The sequence below is a fragment of the Chrysochloris asiatica genome, unplaced genomic scaffold (genome assembly GCF_000296735.1).
Source record: "Chrysochloris asiatica unplaced genomic scaffold, ChrAsi1.0 scaffold00024, whole genome shotgun sequence".
Classification (NCBI taxonomy): domain Eukaryota; kingdom Metazoa; phylum Chordata; class Mammalia; order Afrosoricida; family Chrysochloridae; genus Chrysochloris; species Chrysochloris asiatica.
Window position 1 is genome coordinate 14,419,484 of NW_006408542.1, and position 25,308 is coordinate 14,444,791.

Consider the following 25,308-nt stretch of genomic DNA (forward strand, 5'->3'; position numbering starts at 1 on the left):
ATAGATTATGACAAACTATGGATCACATTGCAAATAATGGTTATTCCACAATATTTCATTATGCTCATGAGGTACCTCTACATAGACCAAGAGACAATTTGTTTAGAACAGAACAAGGGAATACTGAATGATTTAAAATCAGGAAATATGTATACCAGGGTTGTATCCTTTCATTATGCTAATTCAATCTGTAAACAGCAAATAATTTGATAAACTGGATTATATAGAAGAAGAATGTGGCATCAGGATTGGGAGAAGACTCACTAACCTGTGATATGTAGATGATACAAACTTACTTGCTGAAAGTGAAGAGGACTTAAAAAGTTTACTGATGAAGATCAAAGACTACAGCTTCTAGTACAGATTGTACCTCAATGTAAAAAAAAAAACAAACAAACAGAAATTCTCACCAATAAATAACATCATGATAAATGGAGAAAAGGCTGAGGTTATCTTAGACTTCATTTTGCTTGGATCCAAAACCAACACTAATGGAAGCAGAAGTCAAGAAATCAAATGTCATGTTTTATTAGTTAAATCTGCTGCAAAAGACCTTTTAATATGTTAAAGAGAAAAACAGACAGTTTGAGAACTCAAGAGCACCTGACCCAAGCCGTGGTATTTTCAATAGCCTCATATGCATGTGAAAGTTGGACAACGGATAAGGAAGACCACAGAATTGATGCATTTGAGTTATGGTGTTGGATAAGAATATTAAAAGTACCATGGACTGCCAGAAGAACAAACAAATCTGTGTTACGAGAAATACAGCAAGAATGCTTCTTAGAATCCAGGATGGCGAGACTTTGTCTTTCATACTTTAGACATGTTATTAGGAGTAACCAGTTCCTGAAGAAAGGCATTATACTTGATAAAGTGGAGGGTAGGCAGGAAAAAGGAAGACACTCCCCTCCTCCAAGGAGAAGGACTATCACAGTGGCAGCAGAATGGGCTCACACCTAACAACAATTGTGAGGATGGTACAGGGACAAGGCAGTGTCCATCCTGTTGCTCATAGGGTCACGATGAGTTGGAGCCAACTTGATGGTAGCTAACAGCAACAACAGCATAAACACTCTTGTTGTGGTTGCTGTTAAGTGCCACTGAGTCAGTTCTGACACATAGCAACCCTGTATAGGGTTTCCAAGGAGCGACTTGTTTGAACCATCAGCCTCATGGTTAGCAGTCCAGTGCTGAGCCTACAATGCCATACCAGGATTCCAGATGCTCTTAGGATATTAAGTGGAAAATAGCATATAGATACAGTATAACCTTAATTATGGAAAAAAAAAAAAACGGCATAAAAGAAAAGCAGTAACTATAGCAAGCTTTTAACCAATAGTGGTGTCCGCTGGATGTGGTTAGAGCTGTTCTTGTTCTTGTTAGGTACTGCTGAGTCAGCTACAACTCATAGCGACCCTATGCACAACACCAAGAAATACAACCTGGTCCTGCGCCATCCTCACAACTGTTGTTATGGATGAGCCCACTGTTGCAGCCACAGCGCTAGTCCATCTAATTGGGATCTTCCTCTATTCTACTTTACCTCTAATGCATCAAATCTGTTTTTGAGATGGTCCCTTAATTTAGGGGGGAAATATTCAAGGTTGTGTTTTGCCTCTCGTGGACTGGTTTTAATTTTCTTCACCAACACCATAACCATAATTCTAAAGCATCGACTCTTCTCTAGTCTTCCTTACTCGTTGTCCAGTTTTCACATGCATGTGAGCCAATTGAAAATACCATAGCTTGGGTCATCCTCAAAGTGACATCTTTGTTCTTTAACACTCTAAAGAGGTCTTTGCAGCAGATTTGCCCAACATAATGTCATTTCAGTTTTTGACTGCTACTTCCAAGAGTGTAACAGGAGTGTAAAAAGCAAAATGAGATCCTTGATAACGTCAATTTTTTTCTCTGTTTATCATAATGTGATTTATTGGTCCATTTGTGATGATTTTGTGTTTTATACATTGAGTTGTAATACACATTGAATACTATATTCTTTGATCTTCATCCTTAAGTGCTCAAGTCATTTTTGCTTTTAGCAAAATGCAGGCTGTGTCAGGTTGTTAATGAGCCTTCTTGCAACCCTGATGCCGAGTTCTTCAAACAGTCCAGGCTCATGGATTATTTCCTCTGCATACAGCTTTGAATAAATATGGTAAAAGGATACAACCCTGATGCACACCTTTCTTGATTTTAAACCACACAGTATCCCCTTGTTCTGTACAAACTATTGCCCCTTGGTTTATGCACAGGTTCTACATAAGCACAATTAAGTGTTCTGGAATTCCCAATCTTTGCAACATTATTTATAGTTTGTAATGATCCACACTGTCAAATGTGTTTGCACAATCAATAAAACACAAGTAAACATCTTTATGGTAGTCTCTGCTTTCAGCCAAGATCTAGCTGACATTAGCAATGCACGTACTCTTCTGAATCTGACAAGAGTTTCTGGCAGCTCACTGCCTATGTGCTTCTGAAGCCGTTTTTGAATTATCTTTAGGCAAATTTTAATTGTGTGTGATATTAATGATGCTGTTCGATAATTTTTCCATCTTGTTGCATCACCTTTTTTTGGAATGGGCACAAGTATGGATCACTTCCAGTCAGTTGGCCAGATAGCTACCTTCCAAATTTTTTAGCATAGAGTAGTGAGTTTTTCCAGTGCTGCATCAGTTTGCTGGAAACATCTCAATTGGTATTCTGTAGATTCCTGGAGCCTTGTTTTCACCAATGTCTTCAGTGCAACTTGGACCTCTTCCTTCACTACCATGGGTTCTTGATCATATGTTACCTCTTGAATTGGGTGAGCATCAACCAATTATTTGTGGCACAGTAACTCTGTGCACTCCTTCCATCTTCTTTTGAAGCTTCTTGCATCATTCAATATTTTGCTGGCAGACTCCTTCATTATTGAAACTCTAGTCTTGAAATTTTTTCAGTGATTTCTGGGCGAGACATACTGTGTATGTTCTTCCTTTTCAGTTCTCTAAAACCAGGTTTTTGCACATCTCATTATCCTTGTCGTCTTTAGCTATCCTTTGAAATTTTCTGTTTAGCTCTTTTACTTCATAATTTCTACCATTAGCATTATTTACTCTACATTCAAGAGCAAGATTCAAAATCTCTGCTGACATCCACTTTGATATTTTATTTCTGGTCTTTTTAATGACCATTTGCTTTCTTCATCTATGATGTTCCTAATGTCATACCACAATTCCTCTGGCCTTTAGTCATTAGTGTCTAATGAATCAAATCTGCTCTTCGGATGATTTCTAAATTTAAGTGGGAAATATTCAAGGTTAAATTTTGGCTCTCATAGATTTGTTTTAATTTTCTTCAGCTTCAGCTTAAACTTGCATATGAACAATTGATAGTCTATTCCATAGTTGACCTCTGGCTTTGTTTTACGTGATGATACTTTATTCTTCAATGTCTCTTCCCACAGATGTAATAAATTTGATTTCTGTATAGTCCATCTGATGATTTCCATGTGTACAGTCATCTTTTATGCTGTTTAAAAAAGGTGTTTGCAATGAAGAAGTCATTGGTCTTGCAAAATTCTATCATGCGATCTCCAGAGTCATTTCTGTCACCAAGGCCATATTTTCCAATTACTGATCCTTCCTCTTAGTTTCCAACCTTCACGTTCCAATCACCAATGAATATATCTTGATTGTACATTTGATCAATTTCATACTGAAAGAAGTTGGTAGAATTCTTCAATTTCTTATCATTGGCTTTGATTTTTTTGTGCAAATCTGAATAATAGTGGTATTAACTGGTCTTCCTTATGGTGGTGGTGGTGTGCTGTGGAGTCGGTTCCGACTCATACTGACCTTGTATAGGGTTTCCATGGCTGTAAATCTTTATGGGAACAGAAAGCCTCATCTTTCTCCTGAGGAAGGGCTGGTAGTTTCAAACTGCTGACCTTGAGGTTAGCAGCCTGACTCGTAACCACTACACTACCAGAGCTCCTTGGTATTTCTTATAGGTGGTACAGCTATTATCCCACCACAGACAGCATTGTACTTCAAAAGAGATCTTGAAGTGTTCTTTTGATGATTAATGTAATACCACTTCTTCTGAATTTATTGCTCCTGGCATAGTAAAACATATGATTATCCAATTCAGAATTGTTAATACCCATCCATATCAGCTCACTAGTGCCTAGGATATCAATCTTTATGCATTCCATTTCATTTTTGTTGACTTCCAATTTTCCTAGACTCCTCTTCAGCTTGTCGTTCTGGTATAGTAAACCAGATGATTGACTGATTCAAAATATCCAGTAAGAGTCCATTTCAGTTCACTAATGCCTAGGGTATCATATTTTATGTATTCCAGTTCATTTTTTACAACATCCAATTTTTCTATATTCATACTTTGCACAACATTCCACATTCTGATTATTAATGGATATTTGCAGTTCTCTCTTCTCATTTTGACCATGCCCCATTAGCAAATGAAGGTCCTGAAAGCTTTACTTCAGCCATGTCATTAAGGTTGACTTGATTTTGAGGATGTAGCTCTACCTCAGCCATATTCAGGCACTATATCAGACTCTATTTTGCTGTTATTTCATAGGTTTTAAGCGACACATCAGAAGTGGACTGCCTATTTCTTCTTCCTAGTCTGTTAGCGCTGCTGAAACTGCAGCATGAGGGACACTGCTAGTATTTCAAACACCAGTGGCATAACTTCTAGACTCGCAGGAACACACTAAATAGTCGGCAAAGTGATAGATGGATAGAATGGATGTGGTACGAGTAGATTTGTAGTCTCTTTTCCAAATTTTGTACTTGGTTCATTTTCTATGATTGAAAAAATTAACCAAATGCAAAATTAATTGTGCCCTCAACAATTCCTATGATAAGAAAATTAACCAAAGGGGAAAAAGTGAAAAAACTTTAGTAGGGCACATTTTCCTTCCTGATCATCACATCATCATAGTCTGAATAGCCCACTTAGTTCATCAAGTTTACTATAAAGAAACACACACACTCAAAGACATGCTGTTTCTCACCACCCCCTCTGTCTATAGTCAAGAAAAGATAACCAAATTCACATCTGAAAACTTAAAAAATACAACATAATCCAATAAATAGAAAACCAATTTAACAGAAATTCTAATTTTCAACCACAGTCATGCCTTTTCTATTCTTAGTTCTCTTTGGTGAGGCTTTTTAAAAGTCCTTCACAATCAAGCAGGGCCTGTGGTCCAGCTGGGACAGCCAAGCTGGAATCTGCAAATATAAGGGAGGCAGATAGGGCCCTGATAAGGACTAAGCTAAGTCCTTTTTCATGGCGCCCACGGCCATCCTGGCCAGGCCAGCTGTTGAACCCCATTCTCCCTCAATTCCTGGCCTGGGTCAGCTTACTCTTCTTTCAGTGGCAAATGGTCTTTGCAGTATGAGAGAGACAGTGAACTGGATGAAGAAGGGAGGGATGGAGTGAAAAGGAGAAGGAAGGGACTTGAAGGATTAATGAGCTGATTTCCATAAGGGCTTTGACATCTTGGAATGAATAGCAGCCTGTCAGAGCAGAAGCCCAGTCCTTTACTCAGGCTACATTGCCAGCTGGCCATTCATCACCAAAAATTCCCCAACAACTCCATAGCTATTGCTTAATCACCTCATATAAATCCCTATTAATCTTGCAAGGTCAAAACACAAACATACAACAAAAGTCTTTATTTTATGTGCCCTCAATTTCAGGGTCAAAATTTAAAAAAACGAATTCGTTACTCCAACAGTTCCAATGGGTGTTTTGTTTTGTTTTGTTTTGAAATCATCTCTGGATAAACAAGGACAAATAAATGATACCCGTACTAATGATGTTATACTTACTGGGCTAAATCAATTCAGGCTAATGATCAAATAAATTACAGAAGGAAAAAGGAATTGGTGCTAACATTTAAAACAGCATTTTTTTTAATGTTTCTTTTTTTTTTTTTTTTTTCAATAACATTAATGTCTCACAGCTTATACTCAAGAGATATGGAAAAATCTTTAGTTGGTTCAAAGGAACATTTATCTCTCTTTCATGTGTAAATTACTAGTAACATAAAGGAAACTTTTTCAGCAGTTCAACTGTGAATACTTTGCATTATAACGACTGTCAGGAGACAGACAAGTCAGAGTGAGAAGTCAGGTCTATTTCAAGACTTGGATCGCTAAGATCTAGACTGGGTTCCCCTGGGCATGGAGATATTAGTGTAGACAGACACCCACTGGGACAACACTCCCAGAGGGCCTCAGAGGCAGGGCAGGCCTGTGGCAGGTGAAGGTTTCTCCACTTATACCCAATTCTATAATAGCCCATTCAGGAACATCAAGGTTAGACTGTGAAGTATGGTGATAATATAGAAAACCAACACATTCCTTTGGAATGCATTGTACTTTGGCAGTGTGCTTTCCTCTGTAATTCTCCTCAGGCTCTGAATACATCCTGACTAATGCTAGTACAAGTATGTTGGGACACAAGAGGAAACCTGGTGTTAGGAACCATCTACAGACCACCCACAAAGTGGGAAACTCACACTTGGATAATAGAGAGTTGACTGCACTGGAAACAGAAAGGTGGCCTTCCTGGACTCTGGGCAAGGAAGGTGGAAACCCAGTGAATTGCCAGTGATTCAGGTCTTTGTTTTCTAGGGCTGGAAAGTCATGGAGAAAATCAGAGGGAGGAGTGAAGATGATGAAAATAGCAATAGGGACCATGGAGAAGGTTACAAGAGGCCAGGAGAACTTCTCCAGCCCAAGAGGAGGCAGATCAGCAGCTGAGTCATCTGTCTTCAGGCACCGCATGGAATGAAGGCTCATGCAGATGCTGGTCTAAAACTCCACCAACTCCACCCCACCCAACAAGAAGGGATGATGTCCAGGAGCTGGCAGATGATAAATTTCTGTGAGACCCACGCTAGGGTAGCAAACTCTGACGGCAGAAACTCCTGTATTGGAGAAGTACTGGCTGGAGGCAGGGGCTTCAGTGGGATTATTTCTGGAGAGCTCTGACTTCCTGATCTGGCTATTAATTAGTAAACAGCTAGGAGCACAAATGTGATCGATTGTGATTCAGCTCTGTTTTCCCAGGAACTGCATTTTGGGGACGTAATCTAAGAGCTACACAGAGGGTAAATGGCACTAGGCTTAAGAAAATCAGATTATGGTTAACCAATTCTACTTTCTAAATATAAGGAAGGAAACAAAATTCAGATTTAGAATTCCGTCATCAACAGCTGTATCCCCGCCTCTTTACTTGATTTAGAAGACAAGGCAGGGCGCCCAACAAAAGTACATTTTTTTGAAAAAATAAAACAAGGGAGTCCACTACATTAAACAATACACTGACGCTTTATAGAGTGCCATGCATTAGAGTATGGGATACGGCAGCAAGTGGGCCTCTTCTGGACCCTCTGCTGGAATTTACAGAGGACACACCAGAGGGCTCTTGCACTATCACTGTCCTGTCAGTATCAGAGTCTGGAGACATGGAGCTTGAATATAATGCTACAGTGAGGAAGGGCTCCGTATGAATTAAATAAGGAGTTCTTCTTACTCCTTCCTCTTTCACATAGGAAATGTTCTAAGTTTCAGAAGAAAATAACGATGATAAGGATGAAACATAGATGTATCTACCCTTCTTTGCCTTGTTTACTCAAACTACTCAACTACACACCAAAAAATGGCAACTTACATCCTCTCCTCCTCTTCACATTGGTGTCTGCTCAAATCTTACGCCAATATCTAATCTCTGAATAGAGTCTGTATGACAGGATTCAGTCAGTTCTCATTTTTATGATCTCCAGCACAAGGCTGGGCACATAGCAGGTATTAATAAAGAATGGGCTGATTTGTGGACAGCATAAAGCCATATTACATGCTACCCAGTCAAGCAGCAGTTTAACAAAAATTGTCAAGAAAATATTTTTCTTTCTTTACCACAACCCTAAGTTCTAAAAGAATGAATACTCCAATAAGTTTAGAAAACTCATGCCAACTCCCCACAACTAGAAACAGCAATTCTCTAATGTATTTCTAACCCCTGATAACTCCTTGCTCATGTGGGGTTTTAACATACCTCTTGGCCAGCCAGAGTTTGGCTTTGGTACAAACAGTGATGTCAGCCAGCTCCTGCTGAAAGTCTGAATTTGTTCTGTGTTTGGAGTCTGAGTAGGCTTGTAACAAATGAACAACCTAAAGCAAAGAAGAGAAAAAGCAATATCCTGCTGTGAAAAGATATTTTTCCTAAATGCTCAGTTCTTCCCTTTTAGGTTTCCTCAGAACATTCCCCTCAAAGAAAACAAGACACCTGCAGAATGTGGCTGTGGCTCTGGTCTTTGCAAAAAAAAAAAAAAAAAAACACAACAAAATACCATGTTGGTTTTGAAGAACACAGGGGTGGTGAGAAACCAACATCCTTAATTTGTACCTGTGCCATGGGCTCTGTGCACATTTCCAAAAAAGGCAACCACTTTGTGACAAAGCAAGCATGTGAAACAAAGAGCTCTTTTGTTACAAACCAACCACACACTGATTTCAGAAAAGAAATGCAAACATCTGTCTCAATGTTAGCCATATCACATGAATATAAAATGTGTCTTTGAAAGTCAACATTTTACTACATAGGAAAAAGAAATGGTCTGAGAATCTAAACTGGTTACACATCTGGGTTCATGAGTACAGGCTTGGCTAAAGGAGCAGTGACAATAATACTTGCTTGCCTTTGCAAACATTGGGTAATGATATCTGTAAACAATTTAGGTCTTTCTTTCTTCGGCAGATCTTCTTCGAGAAGGCAGGAGTGGAGGCAGCAATGCAGACTTGGCTCTCATGTCATCTTATTGTTGCTATTATTACGTGCCAGTGAGTCAATACTGACTCCCAGCGACCCCGTACAGGGTTTTGGAGGCTGTACATCCTGTCATCATACACAGCATTATATACTATTATATACGATTCAGCACAGTATTAGGACTAAGCAGAAGTCTTCCAGCAAGATGGTGGATTAGCAGAGGCACTGCATGGACCCTATACAACAAAGATATGATAAACCAAATAAAACAGACACAGATGGAAATTCTGGCACCCTGAATTTCAGAGGAAAGGTTAGAGAAGTGGATGGAGTGTTGCCTGGAAGGAGAGGCAGATTAGGGGTGGTGAGCAAGATCGAAAAAAGCAAGGAAAAAACAGAAAAAACTTTAGAAGAATTCAGGAAAACACTACAAGAACAAACAGACAAAATAAATGCAAACTTTGAAATAATAAACAACCTGCAATCAGAAGTCCAGAAGATTAGTATTAGTTGGTGAGAGTCTAAGGACACATCAGCACACAGTCACCAATTAAATACAAACACATCAGCTCCACTATGCCCCAGAGACAGAAAACGATTTTATCTCCTATATAAGAATGGCTCAAACAAATGACCAAGATGCAGAGACAGAAAACATTTCTGAGGAATAAAAGGTAATGTAACTAAATGAAAAATAATTCAAAAGAATGATATTTGTATCTTCAAAGGATTAACAGAAAGATCGAGGATAGCAAGGAGGACATAGACAAACCTTTGGAAGAAATCAGGGAAACACTACAAGAACACAAAGACAAAAGGAATGCAAATTTTGCAACAATACATAACCTGCAATTAGAAGTCCAGAAGATTAATATTAAGATCTCAAAAATGGATCATACACTGAAAGAACAAAGGAGAAGAGCTAATGCAATGGAAACCCAATTAGTAAACTTGAAGATAAATCTCTCCATTCTAGTATGCTAGGAGAATTATGCAAAAAAAGAAAGTAAACATCTGAAGAAAGCCTAAGAGTTATGTGGGACACCATGAAGAGGAACAACTTACAGGTGCCTGGAATCCCAGAACAGGAAGAAACAATTAAAAGCATGGAGAAAACTGTCAAAGAGTTGTTGGAAGAAAATGTCCCCAAAATAAAGACGAGAAGATAAGCACACAAGAAACTAAACAAACCCCAAGCAGAATAGATCCCAAAAGAAAACAACCAAGACATATCAGAATCAAACTTTCCAAAATAAACGGCAAGGAAAGAATCTTAGAGCAGCTCAGGAAACACAAAAAGTTATCTGCAAAGGAGAATCAGTAAGACTAAGCTCAGATTTCTCAGCAGAAACCACGCAGACAAGAAGAAAACGGGTGACATATACAAAACTCTGAAAGAAAAAAATTCCAACGAAGAATCATACGCCCAGCAATGCTGTCTCCCAAATACGACTGTGAAATTAGGCCATTTCCTGATAAACAGAAATTAACAGAACTTGCAATGACCAGACCACATTTTTAAGAAAAAATGCTGAAGGGTGTTCTTTGGATTGAGAACCAACAATAGCAGACAACAACCTGAGGTTACTACATATGACAACACCCCCCAGAACTCAATCCAGATATAGAAGCTTTAAAGTAAAACCAATTAGCAAGACTGAAAATAAGGAACCAGAGACATCAGTGTAGAATGTAGTCGGCTACAAAGCAAAAAGAGGAAAGAGTGTAGCTACAGAACTTCTAAAAGGTGAGGAAGTCAGGTAGATTTCCAGATAAAACAGACTGCTTTAAGCAGGGGAAAAATTAACAAATTATAGGGTAACCTCACAGAAAAATAATACACCTGTGCATCAAAATAAAAAAAGAGGAAAATCAGAAAGACTTAGTAAACATTAACACAACAGAAATGAAAATGAAAGGAAAACCCACACATAAAAAATAAACTCAGCATAGAAAAATATGTGGAACAAAGAATCCAGCAGCACCACAAAACACAAACACACACAAAAAATGACAGCAATTAATTCATACCTATTGATAATTATACTGAATGTAATGGATTAAATGAATCAATCAAGACACAGAGAGAGTAGAATGGATAAGAAAACAGGATCTTTCAATCCATGGTCTATAAAAGACATATTAAAAAGATGAAGACAGCCTAAATGCCCATCAACAGAAGAATGGTTAAACAAGCTTTGCCACGTACACACAATGGAATACTACAAAATGCTGAAGAATAATGATGAACCAGTGAAACACCTCACAATGTGGTTGAACCTAGAAGACTCTGTTGTTGTTAAATGCTGTTGAGTTGATTCCAACCCTATATGATTTCTGAGGAGTGGCTGCTAAGTTTGAACCAACCTTGCAGTCCAGCTCATTAACCTGCAGTCCCACACCAGAACTCCTAGAAGACATCATGCTGAGTGAAATTAGTCAATCACAAAAGGACTAATATTACATGAGACCAATGTTGTAAAAAAGTTTTCTTGGTAAAAGAAAACAATCTATGATAGTTGGGGAAGGGGAGAGGGATTATTCTTGGGTAGACACATATTAACATGGGTGACAGAACAGGCAATGTACAAGAAAAGGGAGGTTAGCAGACCAAAGATCAAAGTAGCAGGAGACACAGGGAGGAATGCAATACTTAAAATGAACAGAGATAAATACTGTTCATTGTTGGTACATGGAAGGAATTGCAACCATATAATGAAGCAAAGTATATGATTTGTTGACTGTAAAACTGTAAATCTTCACTCAATCCACAGTAAAAAGTTGGGGAAAAAAAAAAAGAATTAAGCAGAGAAAGACAAATCCTGCTGTCTCTTTGTTGTTAAGTTGTGTCAGTTCCAACGGATAGCGATCCTGTGTAAGATTTCCAAATACCAACTGGTGAGTTTGAACCACCTACCTTGGGAGTCCTAATGTGGCGCTGTGCGTTAATACAATAGACTGCAAGGTTGGTTTGAACCACAAGGTCAGTGGTCCAAGCTCACCAGCAGCTCTATGAGTTGGAACTGACTCAATGGCACTCACCAACAACCACCACCTCGGTTGTAGGTCTCCTGGTGTGGTGACACTGTGGGTTAATGCACTGGACTACAAAGTCGGATTCAACTGCAAGGTAAGTGGTTCAACTAGCTAACCAGCTGCTCCTCAGAAACCTTATGCAGGGTCACGATGGTTGGAACTGACTTGATGGTACTTAACAACAACAATAACAACCTTGTTGTGAAGTGCCGTTGAGACAGTTCCGACCCATAGCAACCCTGTATAGGGTTTCCGAGGAACAACTGGTGAGCTTGAACTGCCGACCTTGCAGTTCAAACTGCTTCGCAGTCTGGTGCATTAACCCACAGTGCCACACCAGGACTCTAACAACCTTGGTGTAGCTGCCTATATTTAGCAAGACGGCCACAGTTTCAGCAGACACACACGTGCAAATGTGTGTGTGTTTTGGAGTCACACTCATTGATGGCATCAATCTGTGAAGAGTCCAAATCTGTAGCAGATGAGAGCACAAATACCATCTTCTGACCTCAGCTAGTACCAAAGAGTACTGGTATGGCACTATATGACAAGCACTGTACTGCTAACTGCAAAGTCAGTGGTTCAAGCCCACCAGCCGCACCCTGGAAACATTATATGCTGTAGGGTCCCTACAGTACCAGGGGAAGCACAAATGTCAGAGAAACCCTTCAGTCGCACGCCCCCTTATCTAAATCACGGAGGAAGAGGTAAGAGGTGCAAAGCAAGTACAGATAAACACACTGAGAACTTTGAAAGTGTATTTTTATTAATCAGTTTATTTTCTTTCCTTATCATATCCTTCAACAGCGCTACAAATGATTCTTTCTAAGCAACCAGATTTAACTTTGCCTTCGCTTTCTCTCATCAAAGAGAAGCTATCACACATGAAATAATGGAGAGCTCACTATAGCAGCGAGTCCTAGGGTGGCTGGCGCTGCAGGCTATGCACTAGACTGCTAACTGCTAGATTGGTGGTTCAAACAAGTCACTCCCCGGAAACCCTATACAGGGTCACTATGAGTTGGAATGGATTCAACGGCATTAAACAACAACAACAATAAGAAAAAGAGGTCAAGATAAAATAGATCCAGAGTCATCAGACCCGTCAATGGGTGTCAGCTAGCAGGTGTCCCTGCGTCAGACATCTGCAAATGAAGGCAAATGAAGGGCTGAGTACATACGAGGGGGCTTCAAAATGTACATGGAAAAAAACAAAAATCTTCACTATCTTTCAATTCCAAGTTTTCCACAAACTTTTTGAAGCCCCCTTGTATTTGTTTAAGAGAATCAAAATAAATTTTGATTCCTATGCCCTATGTGGAACACTGGTGGTGTAGTGGGTTACACGTTGAGCTGCTAACCAAACGGTCAGCAGTTTGAATCAACCAGTTGCTCTGCTGGAAAAAGATGAGGCTTTCTGCTCCCATAAAGATTTACGATCACAGCAACCTTTACAGGGTCTCTAGGAGTCAGAAGCGGCTTGATGGCATTCAGCAACAGCACTAAGTTATAACAATTGTTGTGGATTTTTTTGTAAACATAAGTAGTTGTACAGGATTTTGTATTCAAGTCTCAAATGTGGAGACTGAAAATGCTTTCTCTAGCAATGGATCTGCTTTTTCAGAAGTACCAGATCAAATGTCACTACTTCACCACACCCCACAGGGATGTAAACTGCCTATCATGGAGTCTGGAGAAATGGGTCTGGCTGGGGCTTCTGTTCTTCTGCGGTGACTGTCAGAGTGAGAAAAAAACAACTCCCTTTGCTTCAATCCCCACTGTCCTGAAAGAATTGGCAAAGGGACTAGGTCTTGCTTTACTTTTCTCCACAGATGTACAAAACCAACCACCAAGGCTTCTCATGGTGTCACAAGATCGTAATTAATCAGCGAAAGACCTGCCTGTGGAATTTACTTGTAAAGAAAGCTGTGGGGTTTTCAAGTGCCTCTCATTTAGAAGAAATCACTTCAAAAATAACTCTTGATGGATGCTTAAACTCAGTCCTATATTTGCTCACCTTCCTTGGCAAAAACAAGACTTGTTTTTGAAACGCATGGTAGCTCAAGTTTATGAAAATCAGCCTCTGGGTCCATCAATTCTGTCACTGTGGGCACAAACCAGACAGTAATTGTGATCCTGGCTATTCACCAGGAGTGGAGGGTGGTCTAGAGGGTGGCACATTGAGAAGAACCGTGGTGGAAATCAGCATGGAGAAGAGACAAGAAAGTATCAAGGTAAGCCAGGGTCAGAGTTGTCAAGGAAAGCACAGGGAAGGGAAGGAGACGGAGAGAAAAAAAGACACGAAGGGGAGAGGAAAGAACATTTTAAAGCAAATATATAAAATAGGTTATTGTTTATTAGTGGTTTTGTTTTTTTTTTTCTTTCAGGAAACTGATGGAAATATTTGCATACACAACTATCCTCACATGACACTTAGTGTTGGGCTCAATTTGTTCATGGAAAATGAGGCCATCCCGTGGGGGGAATCCAAGAGTGAGGCCAGGCTGCTGGTGCGCTGTTCCAAGGTCAGGGGCCAGGAACCACAGCAGCTCTCAGGGAAGACCATCTGTCCACCAGCTCTGAAGGACGGTGTCAGCAAGACACTTCCATCATCCCCTGCTTCCCAAAGTTCTAGTCTACAGGAACTTCTGGGCTCAAGAGAACAAGCGGGTAGGTCCAGGCCTGGGATAATGAGGAGGGCTGTACTAAATCAAGCACAGAGAAACCCAAGTCACCACAAACTGAGGAGGAACTGAATGCGCGTGACAACTCAGAGCTATTTAGTGTTGTTTTTCTGTTCCAGATTTGCAACTGGATTCAAACATTTAGTCAACAAATACTTATTACATAACTATTATTACTAATAGTTCTAGGAGCTGTTCTAGGGGGCTGCAGTTTATATTCTAGTCATGAATAAACTGAAAATCACTAGTTCCCTTGACTCTGTCTGGTCAGGATTTACAACCTGCGTGTACCATCACTAACATGCAAGGCTGATACACAGGACAAATCCAACAGCATTTCCTGAAATAAAATGACGTGGCTATTTGAAGGGGTCTTTCTACGTAGACATATCACCTTTAGGATACAAGTTCGTAATCCAGTCAATCACATTTTGTAAGAGATCAAGGAGCTGCTCTAAGTGTTAGAGACACTGAACTGAATAATATCAGGTTCCCACTTCCATGGACTCCTAATTGGGCAGGGGGAAACAGGAAGGCATCACAAGACTGTAAAGTGCAACACTTAACACTAGTGGTAAGAATCCAGCCCTATGGACCAGAATAAAAGAACAGATTTTGAAGCTGGGGTGGACATGATGTAAATCCAATGACTAGTTTTAGGGTCTTGAATCCAATGACTAGTTTTAGGGTCTTGGGCAAGTTATTAACTTGTTTTCTTATTGTTAACTGAGTATCATAATGTCCATCTTGTAGGGCTGTTGTTGTCGTTAAATGCCATCGAGTTGGTTTTGACTCATAGCAACCCTGGTGGGTTTGAACTGCCTATCTTGTGGTTAGAAGTTCAGTGTTTATTAGCATGACACCAGGACTCCTGTAGGATTGTTGAGAGATTTACAGGAAAATAGGGGGCTTCCTAAAATTTACATAAAAATGGAATTTAAAAATAATGAATCAACATCAGGAAAACGGTCAGTGTAATCCATCATATAAATAAGAAAAAGGAAAAAAAACCACACGATCATATCAATAGTTGCAGAAAAGGCATTTGACAAAATCCAACATCCATTCCTGATAAAAACACTCAACAAAGTAGGAATTGAAGGGAAACTCCTCAACATAATCAAGAGCATATATACAAAACCAACAGCCTACATCACACTCAATGGAGAGAAACTGAAAGCCTTCCACCTGTGAACAGGAACCAGACAAGGATGCCCTTTATCACCGCTCCTATTCAATATTGTGCTGGAAGTTTTAGCCAGAGCTATATGGCATGATAAAGAAATCAAAGGCATCCAAATTGGCAAAGAGGAAGTAAAACTCTCCCTATTTGCAGATGATATGATCCTATACATAGAAAACCCCAAAGACTCAGTAAAAAAAAAAAACTATTAGACCTCATCGAAAGATTCAGCAAAGTGGCAGGGAATAATATCAACGTACAAAAATCAACTGGATTTCTCTACAGCAACAGCAATAACGATGAAAGGACATTAGGAAAACAATTCCATTTACAATAGCCACACAAAAGATGAAGTATCTAGGAATAAACATAACCAGAGAAACAAAGGACTTATACAAAGAAAATTACAAAGCACTACTACAAGAAACCAAAAGAGACCTACAGAAGTGGAAGAACATACCATATTCCTAGATAGGAAGACTCAACACCGTGAAAATGTCAATACTACCCAGAGCAATTTACACATACAATGCAATCCCAATCCAGACTCCAACAACATTCTTCAAAGAGATGGAAAAGACAATTACCAATTTCATATGGAAAGGAAAGAGACCCAGGATAATCAAAGCACTGCTTAAAAAGAACAAGGTTGGAGGTCTCTCACTCCCTGATTTCAAACTTTACTACATGGCTACGGTGGTAAAAAAAACAGCCTGGTACTGGTACAATGAAAGAGACATCGATCAATGGAACAGAATCGACAATCCAGATATCAACCCAACCACCTACAGCCAAATGATTTTCGACAAAATGCCTAGGCACATTGCATGGGAAAGAGACAATCGCTTTAACAAATGGTGCTGGCAGAACTGGAAAGCGGTATGTAAAAGACCGAAAACAAGACCTTTGCCTCACGCCATATACAAAAATGAACTCAACATGGATTAAAGATCTAAATGTAAAAATAATGGACATTTTCCATGCACTGTTCGAAGGCCCCACGTATATACAGTACTTGGCACACCACACACTAGGCATTTGATAAAAATGCTGGTTATTTTCCTAGTTCTGGTCTCCTCTTTGTCTTCATGTATCCATTCCAAAAATAAACAGTCAGAGAAAACTTTGCAGACAGGGTGCTATCTGTCTTTGACCTTGAAAAGAATCTTGCCAGACTTGGAGAAAGAGTATACAAGCGGAGAAAATGGGATTAAAAAATCCCACTGAGTGTACTCCGTCTCATAGCAACCCACAGAGCACAGAAGAACTGCCCCACAGTGTTTCCAAGGCTGTAATCTTTACGGAAGCAGACTGCCACATCTTTCTCCTGAGGAATATCTGATGAGCAGGCAGACACTTCAACTGCTGCAGAAAAAAGGGGGTGTTAAAATATTAGTACTGCTAGGAGAACAGCAAGTAGACAGAAAAAGAGGTCAAGTCAAAGCAGGAAATATCTCGAATGCAACATTACGGAATGTGTACTTTAATTTGGAGATAGGAAAAGGTCTCTTCACAGAGAGTGCTTGTGTGATCAGATCTGTCTTTTGGAAAGAAAGGTCTGGGGCAGTGCGGGGGCTGGACTAGAGGGGGCAGGATGACCAGGACCACGGCAACAACAAGTCTAGACTTAGAAGTGCTAAGGGTCTAATCCAGAGGCTGAAAACTGATACCCTGGTAGGCCAAGAGTGGCTGCAGATGTTTTGTTTGGCCCAGACAGTATTTTTTAAACCACATTTATGAATCAGGAGATTTCACATCAAAATCATCCTGATTTCCAACTTCTTTTGAAAAGGAGTACGATTTGGCAAGAGTGGGCCCACATTCCTGCACGGCCACAGCCACCTGGCCTGGGCTGAGGACTGAGCCCTGAGCTGAGAAATGCACTCTCTGGCCCACCACAGCCCTCGTTACTCTCCAAGGGAGCTGGGTTGTCGATACCATTTATCACTGCTCTTAGACTAGGTTTTTTGTTTTTTTGTTTTTCTTTCTTGTGAAGAATTAAAAGAACAATGAAATATTTGTTGACCTAAAATTTATATGAAAAGCTTGAAAACAAAGGATGTACTGAGAGGTCACATATTTATTCCTAACCACCTTCATTTACTTACGGGCAGATGAAATCAGTAAAATTTGATTTTGTGACAACCCCCGCCTCCCAAATCAATACACACACACTCTCTAAACTAAAGCAACCAGTGAAACAGAGACTAAAGGGTACATTTGGGAGACATTTCGGGAAGCTGAAGAGGCAGGCCTCAGCTACTGTGTTAGACATGGAGTTAAGAGTCAAGAAAGAGATTCTTCCCTAGGGCAGCTGGTATATGAGGGCCATCTTTCAAGAGAACAAGCAGCAGGTTTGGGAATAAGAAAGGGGGATTACATGAATTGGGCTGGAAATATACATGTGATGACTGCCTTAGTCAGCGTGGCACATAATTTACTGTCTAAACTGAGGCATCTTATGAGAGCGTAGGAAGGCACTGTTAAGAATCACACTCCTAGGACAAACTAGGACATGTGGTTACTCTGAGTTATAGTAGAGGTCCCTGGGTTGTGCAGATGGTTTGAGTTCAACTACTAACTAAAAGGGTGGCAGTTTGAACCCAACCAGTGGCACCACGGAAGAAAGGCCCTGGTGATCTGCTTCTATCAAGATGAAAGCCAAGAAAACCCTATGGAGTGCAGTTCTCTGTAACACAGGGGGCAGTCAGATCAACTCACCAACAGCAGGTTTTGTTTTTAGTTGTAGTAGGCCCTTTGAAGAAAGGTCAGATTGATAAGATTTTATAAGATGTGTAAGAGCTGGTATCATCAGAAACAGGAGACAGCTCTGGTGACTTAAGCTAATTGTGACCCAGACAGAAGGAAACCAAAAGCACACAGAAAACAACCATGCATCACCTGTGCAGATGAGCATCACCTTCAGGGGGCTGCCCAGTGCTGGGACCTGCAGTCAGCTCTTGCTGCAGGAGGCAGGAGTCATGGAATTAGCTGTGAGAAGGGGCAGAAGGGTGAGTGAGAGGGAGCGGCATGAATTTCTTGCCTTCATGAGACTCTGTTTCTGAGAAAACGATCAGAGAAGAGTCTGGAGAACCTGGAAGCAGTTACTCTCTGCCCTGCCCCCCTCCCTCACTCTAAACACAGACAGACCCAGGGGAGCCCCAGGCATCTGTGTAAAGCATGGGGTCCATTTTGGCAGCCTAGAATCTTAAAAGCGACTTCACAGAGCAAATGTAATGCTCTTTGAATAAATGCCACAGGCCTAAAAAGAGTCATGAGACAGATCCCTAAAAAAACTTGCACTGCACCAGTAAAATATGCTTGGTTTATGCTGCTGGACTAAAATAGTGACTTGTGTTAGACAAGATCAAAATGATATATGGGTGTTTGGGAATGCTGAGATGGGTTTTCCTCTTCACCAAGCATGGCTTCCAGGCAATTTTCCTCCTTATAAAATCAACAGCAGCTGAGCTCCAGAAACCAGCAGAATCCAGCAATAACAGGGCAAGGTTAGACAGGCCATGGAAAAGGACAACTCCAATAAGAGATGCACATTTCAAAAGTCAGATATAAATGGGGAGAATATTATCACAATCATCTACACTCCTTCCTACATTTGCAGAGATCAACAAATCTACCCACTTTTACAAATTATGGCTTCTTAAAAACAAAATCCTTTTTTTTTTTCCTTTTTCTTTTGTAGCATGCAGACTGTGGGCGAACAGTTTCGACCCCTATCACTTTCAGCCAAGGATAAAATTTCTGTATCTGCCATTTTTCTCCAACCCCCACAGCTAAGTCGGTGCCACATTTTCCCAAGTTCAGTGTTTGCACAGGATTTTATTTCGACTGGTAAAACATCTGTATTTTTTCAGGGACTTAAATAAATGATCTATGCCGGGAATGTACAGTATAGGGTGATGTCAGGCCCCCTTTTTTTCCCGACTCACTGGGCAGAACAGACAAACATTGTTTCAGCCTGTAGTTGGGAATGTGAATATTTATCCTGTCGATTTAATTCATACAAACAGAGCTCAAGGCGGGCAGAGGTATTTTATGGACCCTCGGAAACCCTGTACAGGGTCGCTATGGGTCGGACCCGACTCGATGGCACTTAACAACAACAACAACAGGGAGTAGGGGTGGAGGTGAGAGGAGTGAATGTTGAAGGAGGAATCTAAACGTTCTAATTCACAGAAACACGCCTAATCATATAACTGCAGGGACATGGATAAAGTCAAGATTCTTTACAAGGCAGACTGTGTGTTTGTGTGTGTGTAGGGTGGGGAGCAAAAGAGAGAAGAGTTCTCTCACGTCAAGTCTAATCACTATCACGTGGAGGAATTAATTGTTTTATGCTTCAATCATATTAATCCTCTCCTTAATTGTTGTTGTTGTTAAGTGCCGTCCAGTCGGTTCTGACCCATAGCGACCCTGTACAGGGTTTCCGAGGCTGTATATCTTTATGGGAGCAGAAAGCCTTTTCCTTCTCCCACAAAGCAACTGGTAGTTTCGAACTGCTGACCTTAAGGTTCGCAGGCCGATTTGTAACCACTACGTTAATTAGAGCCCAGGTTTCTCAGAAGCAGCCGCCCAGTAGCCTCTGCTATGCTGGTATTGGGTGTGTGCACGCTTATGTCATGTGTGCACAGCACTTAATATATGATTATTTTCTATTGACAACCAAATTCTCACCAGCCTTAGAGGGTCAGTGTGGATAGAGGCACAGCTCTGGAAGAGTTTCTCGACCTGGTTCTTCCCTAGAAGGAAGGGCTTGGTGGGCATGTGCCATCCACAGGTACCCACCAATGAGACACTATGCAGAAGGCAGGCCAGGAAGCATTTCAAGTGGTTGCTCCCCCCCAAACCTCCAAAGAACTCATTCTAATGAAAAAGCCATCCTAAGGAAGTTCTCATAGCTAAATTCCCCAAGAGACACCTTAGTGGGCTACGTTGTTGCTGCCAGAAAAAGGAGGTTCATTATAAAGTGGAATTACTTCTTAACTGACTCTGGTTTTAGAAGAAAATCTCAAGAAATTGGCAATGAATATAGTCAAGGATGAAAATGTACAAAACCACAAAGTCTGTGGGCAACTGGAAGCTTATCCTGTCCGAACTCTTGCTCCTCCTTTCTACGGCCACCCTCACTGCGCTCCTCCAGGAACCAAAGATCTTACACCTAGAGTTGAAAGCAACACAACTGGCTGCTCTCTGCAGCCAACATTTATTTTACACATGGCTGTTAGAGACTTTTCTTTATGCTAAGACTTGATATCATTCCCACGTTCAAAATTCTTCAACCATTAAAACACTCAACCTACTTGTCTAATTCTACCTCCTTCCTCCTCCACTTCATGAACCTATTCTGTGGCTACAAGGAGTGACTCTCCATTCTTGATAACTTCTCCCCAGTGAGCCTAGAGAAACCCCATTCATACTGGAATGCCCAGCCTAAACCTCACTTCTTCCAGATAAGCTATCTCAGATTTCATTAACCCCTTTCTCCATCCTCCACCCTGTCCCAAACTCTTTTCTTACCCAGTGTCCCAACAATAGCTCATGTGAATTTTTAAACTTTAATTCGATCGTCAACCTACAATCTCCTACCCTCAAGTCTAGCTCTTAAAGAAAAGCATTATGTCCTGTTCTTCATAGACCTTGAGAGCCTAAGCGATATAGCTTTATGTAGCATACATAAAGGAGCGCAAAAAATTTCAGTATTTATTAATCTGGTATTCCACCATGTCTCCCAAGTCAGAGTGACAGGTTCAGAACTGCATTTCCAGAAACTGGGATGCAAAAAGACACCTATAAAATCTCCACACACAGAACAGCTGGAGAAGTACACAGTGCTAATAAGAGAGTTGAGTATCCATTTGCCTTGGATCATCTTGGGCTTGATGCCTATTAGAAGCAACAAGGGCCCCAGAGGTGCCGAGTTAGGATAAGGTTTAGAAAGTGATGCAAAAGTAGTCAACCTTAAGCCTACATGCAACATACAGGCTTGCATGTAAATAATTAATAATTTACTATCCACTGACAATATCTGTTCAAACTAAGTAGCTGTTCTAACTAAAGAGTTCTAGTTTTAGAAAATGGATGTTTCTAAAAAAAATACGCATACAATTTCTAAAGAGCTATGCACACAGTTTCCAAAAAGCTATGCAAATTATTTATTTATAAAACAATCACAGTTTAACTTTTTTTTATCAACACCTTATTGTAATTGACAATTTACTGTTTTTATAAATCTGGATATTCAGCTCTTCATTTTCCTTAACGACAGTACTAATATCAATAAGGAACTCTAATGTAGCAAAACTTACTACTGAAAATGAATGCAGGTGATTTGCTCAGTCAGGACACAATTAACATCAAAACTATATAGAAGGGGGGAATTTGGTAGCTATGTAAATGATACCAAAGAAGTTTTGAGCTGACAGCTACTGAAGCTAAGCGATGGGTACATAGGATTTATTCTATTATTCTAGCTACATTTATATGTGCTTCAAAATGTCCTATTTCACAATATGAAGTTAAAAAGGGAAGTAAAAAAAATATATATACAAAGGCAAGGATGCAAGGAAAGAGAAGAGCTAGGCATAAAGGAAAAAGATAAAACCAACACAGGAAGCACAAGCTACTGTAAAAAAAAACAAAATATGTATATAAATTTCTAAAATTTTAGAGAAAAAATAATAAATGCTATCAGAGAGACCAGAGACTAGAGGGTACAGAAATAAATTCACTGGAAATTTTGAATATTAAAATTAGGGCTTCAAACAGGTTAGAATTAGTTCATGATCAATCCAGCAAAACTGGAATGGACCATAATTTGTAAAATATGGGTGTATGGAATGATAACCAGAATAGGAAAAATTATGGCTCGAAGTCCTGAAATGGGAGACTCAAAAGAGGCATAGTAAGCCCATTCAGGAGTTTGATGCAGGAGTTTGGATTATTGCCAGGACTGTGGAAAGTGACTCACATTCAAAATGGTGGAGTTGGTTGCCATCTTTGAGCTGGGTACTGTTGTTTCAGACTCTGTAGTTCAAGAGATTTTTAGTTGCTAAGCAACTCACAAACTGCCCGTTTTTTCTATGAGGAAGATTAAGTTTCTAGCTGGGTATTATCTTATAGTTTTTCCTGTTCTGGTTATCATCTGGTGTACACACATTTTACAAATTTGGGTTTGTTATGGTTTTGTTTCATCAGCCATGACTGAACCACACAGAACTGATTTGAAACTCTGATTGAAATGGAGATGATAAAAATGGCTCTAAAGAGTAGTAAAAAGATTAATGTATTCAGACAATCAGTTATCTTAGAAATAACATATAGTTGGATTCCTACCTAAATTCTTGAATTGAGATAAGTACCAAATGAAGGAAAAAAATCAAATATAAAAATGAAAGCATAAAAGTACTGGAAGAAAACAGAAAAATATTTTCTAATTTGAAATACAAAAAGGCATTCTAAGAATGAAGAAGCAACCATGAATGAAATAAAAAAGATGAATAAATACACAAACATTAAAACCAGAAACTTCTGATAGCAAGAAATACTATAAACAATAAAAAGTAAAGACAAACAAGGGGCCAAATATTTTCTAATTCCCCTAAAAACAAAGATCGTGCAAATCAACAACAAAAATGAAAATAATTAACAAAATAAGGCAAGGATTCTGAAACTTACTCCATTCATGGCACTCTTAGTATCTTAATAACTTTTTCAGGGAATCTGTTGGCCAAAAGAAATACCTCATAGTTCCATTTATTAAGTAGTTAGGGGTCCAAACAGCCTAATAAACACTAGCACCTGGGTCACTTTTGATAAAATAATATACATAAGTTGAAATAAATTGTAGTATTTTAATTTTATTCTGAAATAGCAATTTCTTTATAATGGGATGTGTATGTCTGTTAGACACTTCACAACTTCTCAAGTCTTAGAATCACTGGAGTCTACCATTCTTGTTTCTGTTCCACACTGACTTTCCTATTTGCTTTTAATCACAACCACCAATACTCAATTTTACAAACATATAGCATCATCAAAAGGAATGTACTGCAATCTAATAGTGAACTAAATTATTTCGAGCTAGTAGTTCACATGACATCCAACAGATGGCAAGTATAACTGTGTTTCTCCTCAAAAATTTAAATATCCCACAGTGACTTGGCACGCACTTTGGGAACTGCAAATGTTTAATGAAGATATAAACAAGCATTCACAGATAAAATACAAATAGTTAATAAACAAATAAAAATGTTTAATTTCATTAATTTTTAAAGAGAAGAGCATCTAAAACAATGGGGTTTTTTGTTTTGTTTTGTTTTTCTAAAGCCATTGGTTTAGCACAAATTAAAAAAGGATAAAACCAAACCAGTTGGCATGGAGGCAAATCTGACTCATAACAACTCTGTGTGTCAGAGTAGAACTGTGTTCCACGGGTTTGCAATGGCTGATTTTTTGGAAGTAGATTGCCAATCCTATCTTCTGAAGCACCTCTGGGTTGACCTGATCTACAAATTTTTCGTTATCAGAGTATTTAACCATTTGTGCCACCAAGGGATACCCCACACATGCAAAAAAGGAGGACCCAAGTAAAAACTGGGTGAGGAAAGAGATATTGCTATTCATCATTGTTGTTGTTGTTAAGTACCATGGAGTCAGTTCCGACTCACTGTGGCCCTGCACAGGGTTTTTGATGCTGTAAATCTTTACGGGAGCAGAAAGCCTCATCTTTCTCCCGTGGAATGGCTGGTAGTTTCAAACTGCCGACCTTGAGGTTAGCGGCCCAATTTGTAAGGGAATTATAAACTGCCATAATCTCTACGTAGGGTAACTGGGTCATATCATTACACATACAATGCACTCTATACAAATGATGTCCTCTGTCGCTGGACAAAGCAGCAACCTGGCACTCTGGTGGTTGCTGTTAAAATGGAAAACATGTACTTTCTGCAGTCTCACAATACCCACTTCTAGGACTTTGTCTTAAACAAACATAAATGTATATAAAGACATGATATAGATGTTCAAAGATGATCTTCAGCAGAATTCATTGTAATAACCAATTTAGAAACAAACAATACAACCTACTTATATATTCCTACAAGAATCCAGTCATAGATAGACAAACTGCTGGTGGTGGCCACTAGCTGATGGGATCACCACCCCAGGCACAATGAAATGAAATGCTTCCCGGCCCTGCATCATCTCTGTGATCTGTTGTGGACTGGATCCATGCATATGCCCTATGATTGAATGAGGTCCCAGTGATTGTTTGTAGATTGGACCTTTGTGATCCACTCTGGTAGCATAGTGGTTATGAATCGGGCTGCGAGCCTCAAGGTCAGCAGTTCGAAACTACCAGCAGTTCCACAGGAGAAAGATGAGGTGGTCTGCTCTCGTAAAGATTTACAGCCTCGGAAACCCTGTGTAGGGTCGCTATGAGTTAGAATCGACTCCACGGCACATAACAACAACAGGATTTTCACTAGCCGATATTCAGGAGATTTCCAAGTCTCTCTTCCTAGTCCATCTTAGTTTGGAAGCTTCACTGAAAATGGTTCAACATCATAAAAACACACATGCCTC

At 39.8% G+C, this 25,308-nt stretch overlaps 1 protein-coding gene across 1 annotated transcript in view; it reads right to left on the reverse strand.

The window, feature by feature from the left end:
- Positions 1 to 25,308, reverse strand: part of THADA (thyroid adenoma associated) — a 576,653-nt gene that overhangs the window by 151,261 nt on the left and 400,084 nt on the right. Inside the window, exon 29 of the mRNA XM_006839404.1 lies at positions 8,089 to 8,204. Coding sequence (XP_006839467.1) covers positions 8,089 to 8,204 — 116 coding nt within the window. The remainder of the gene's footprint in view (positions 1 to 8,088; positions 8,205 to 25,308) is intronic.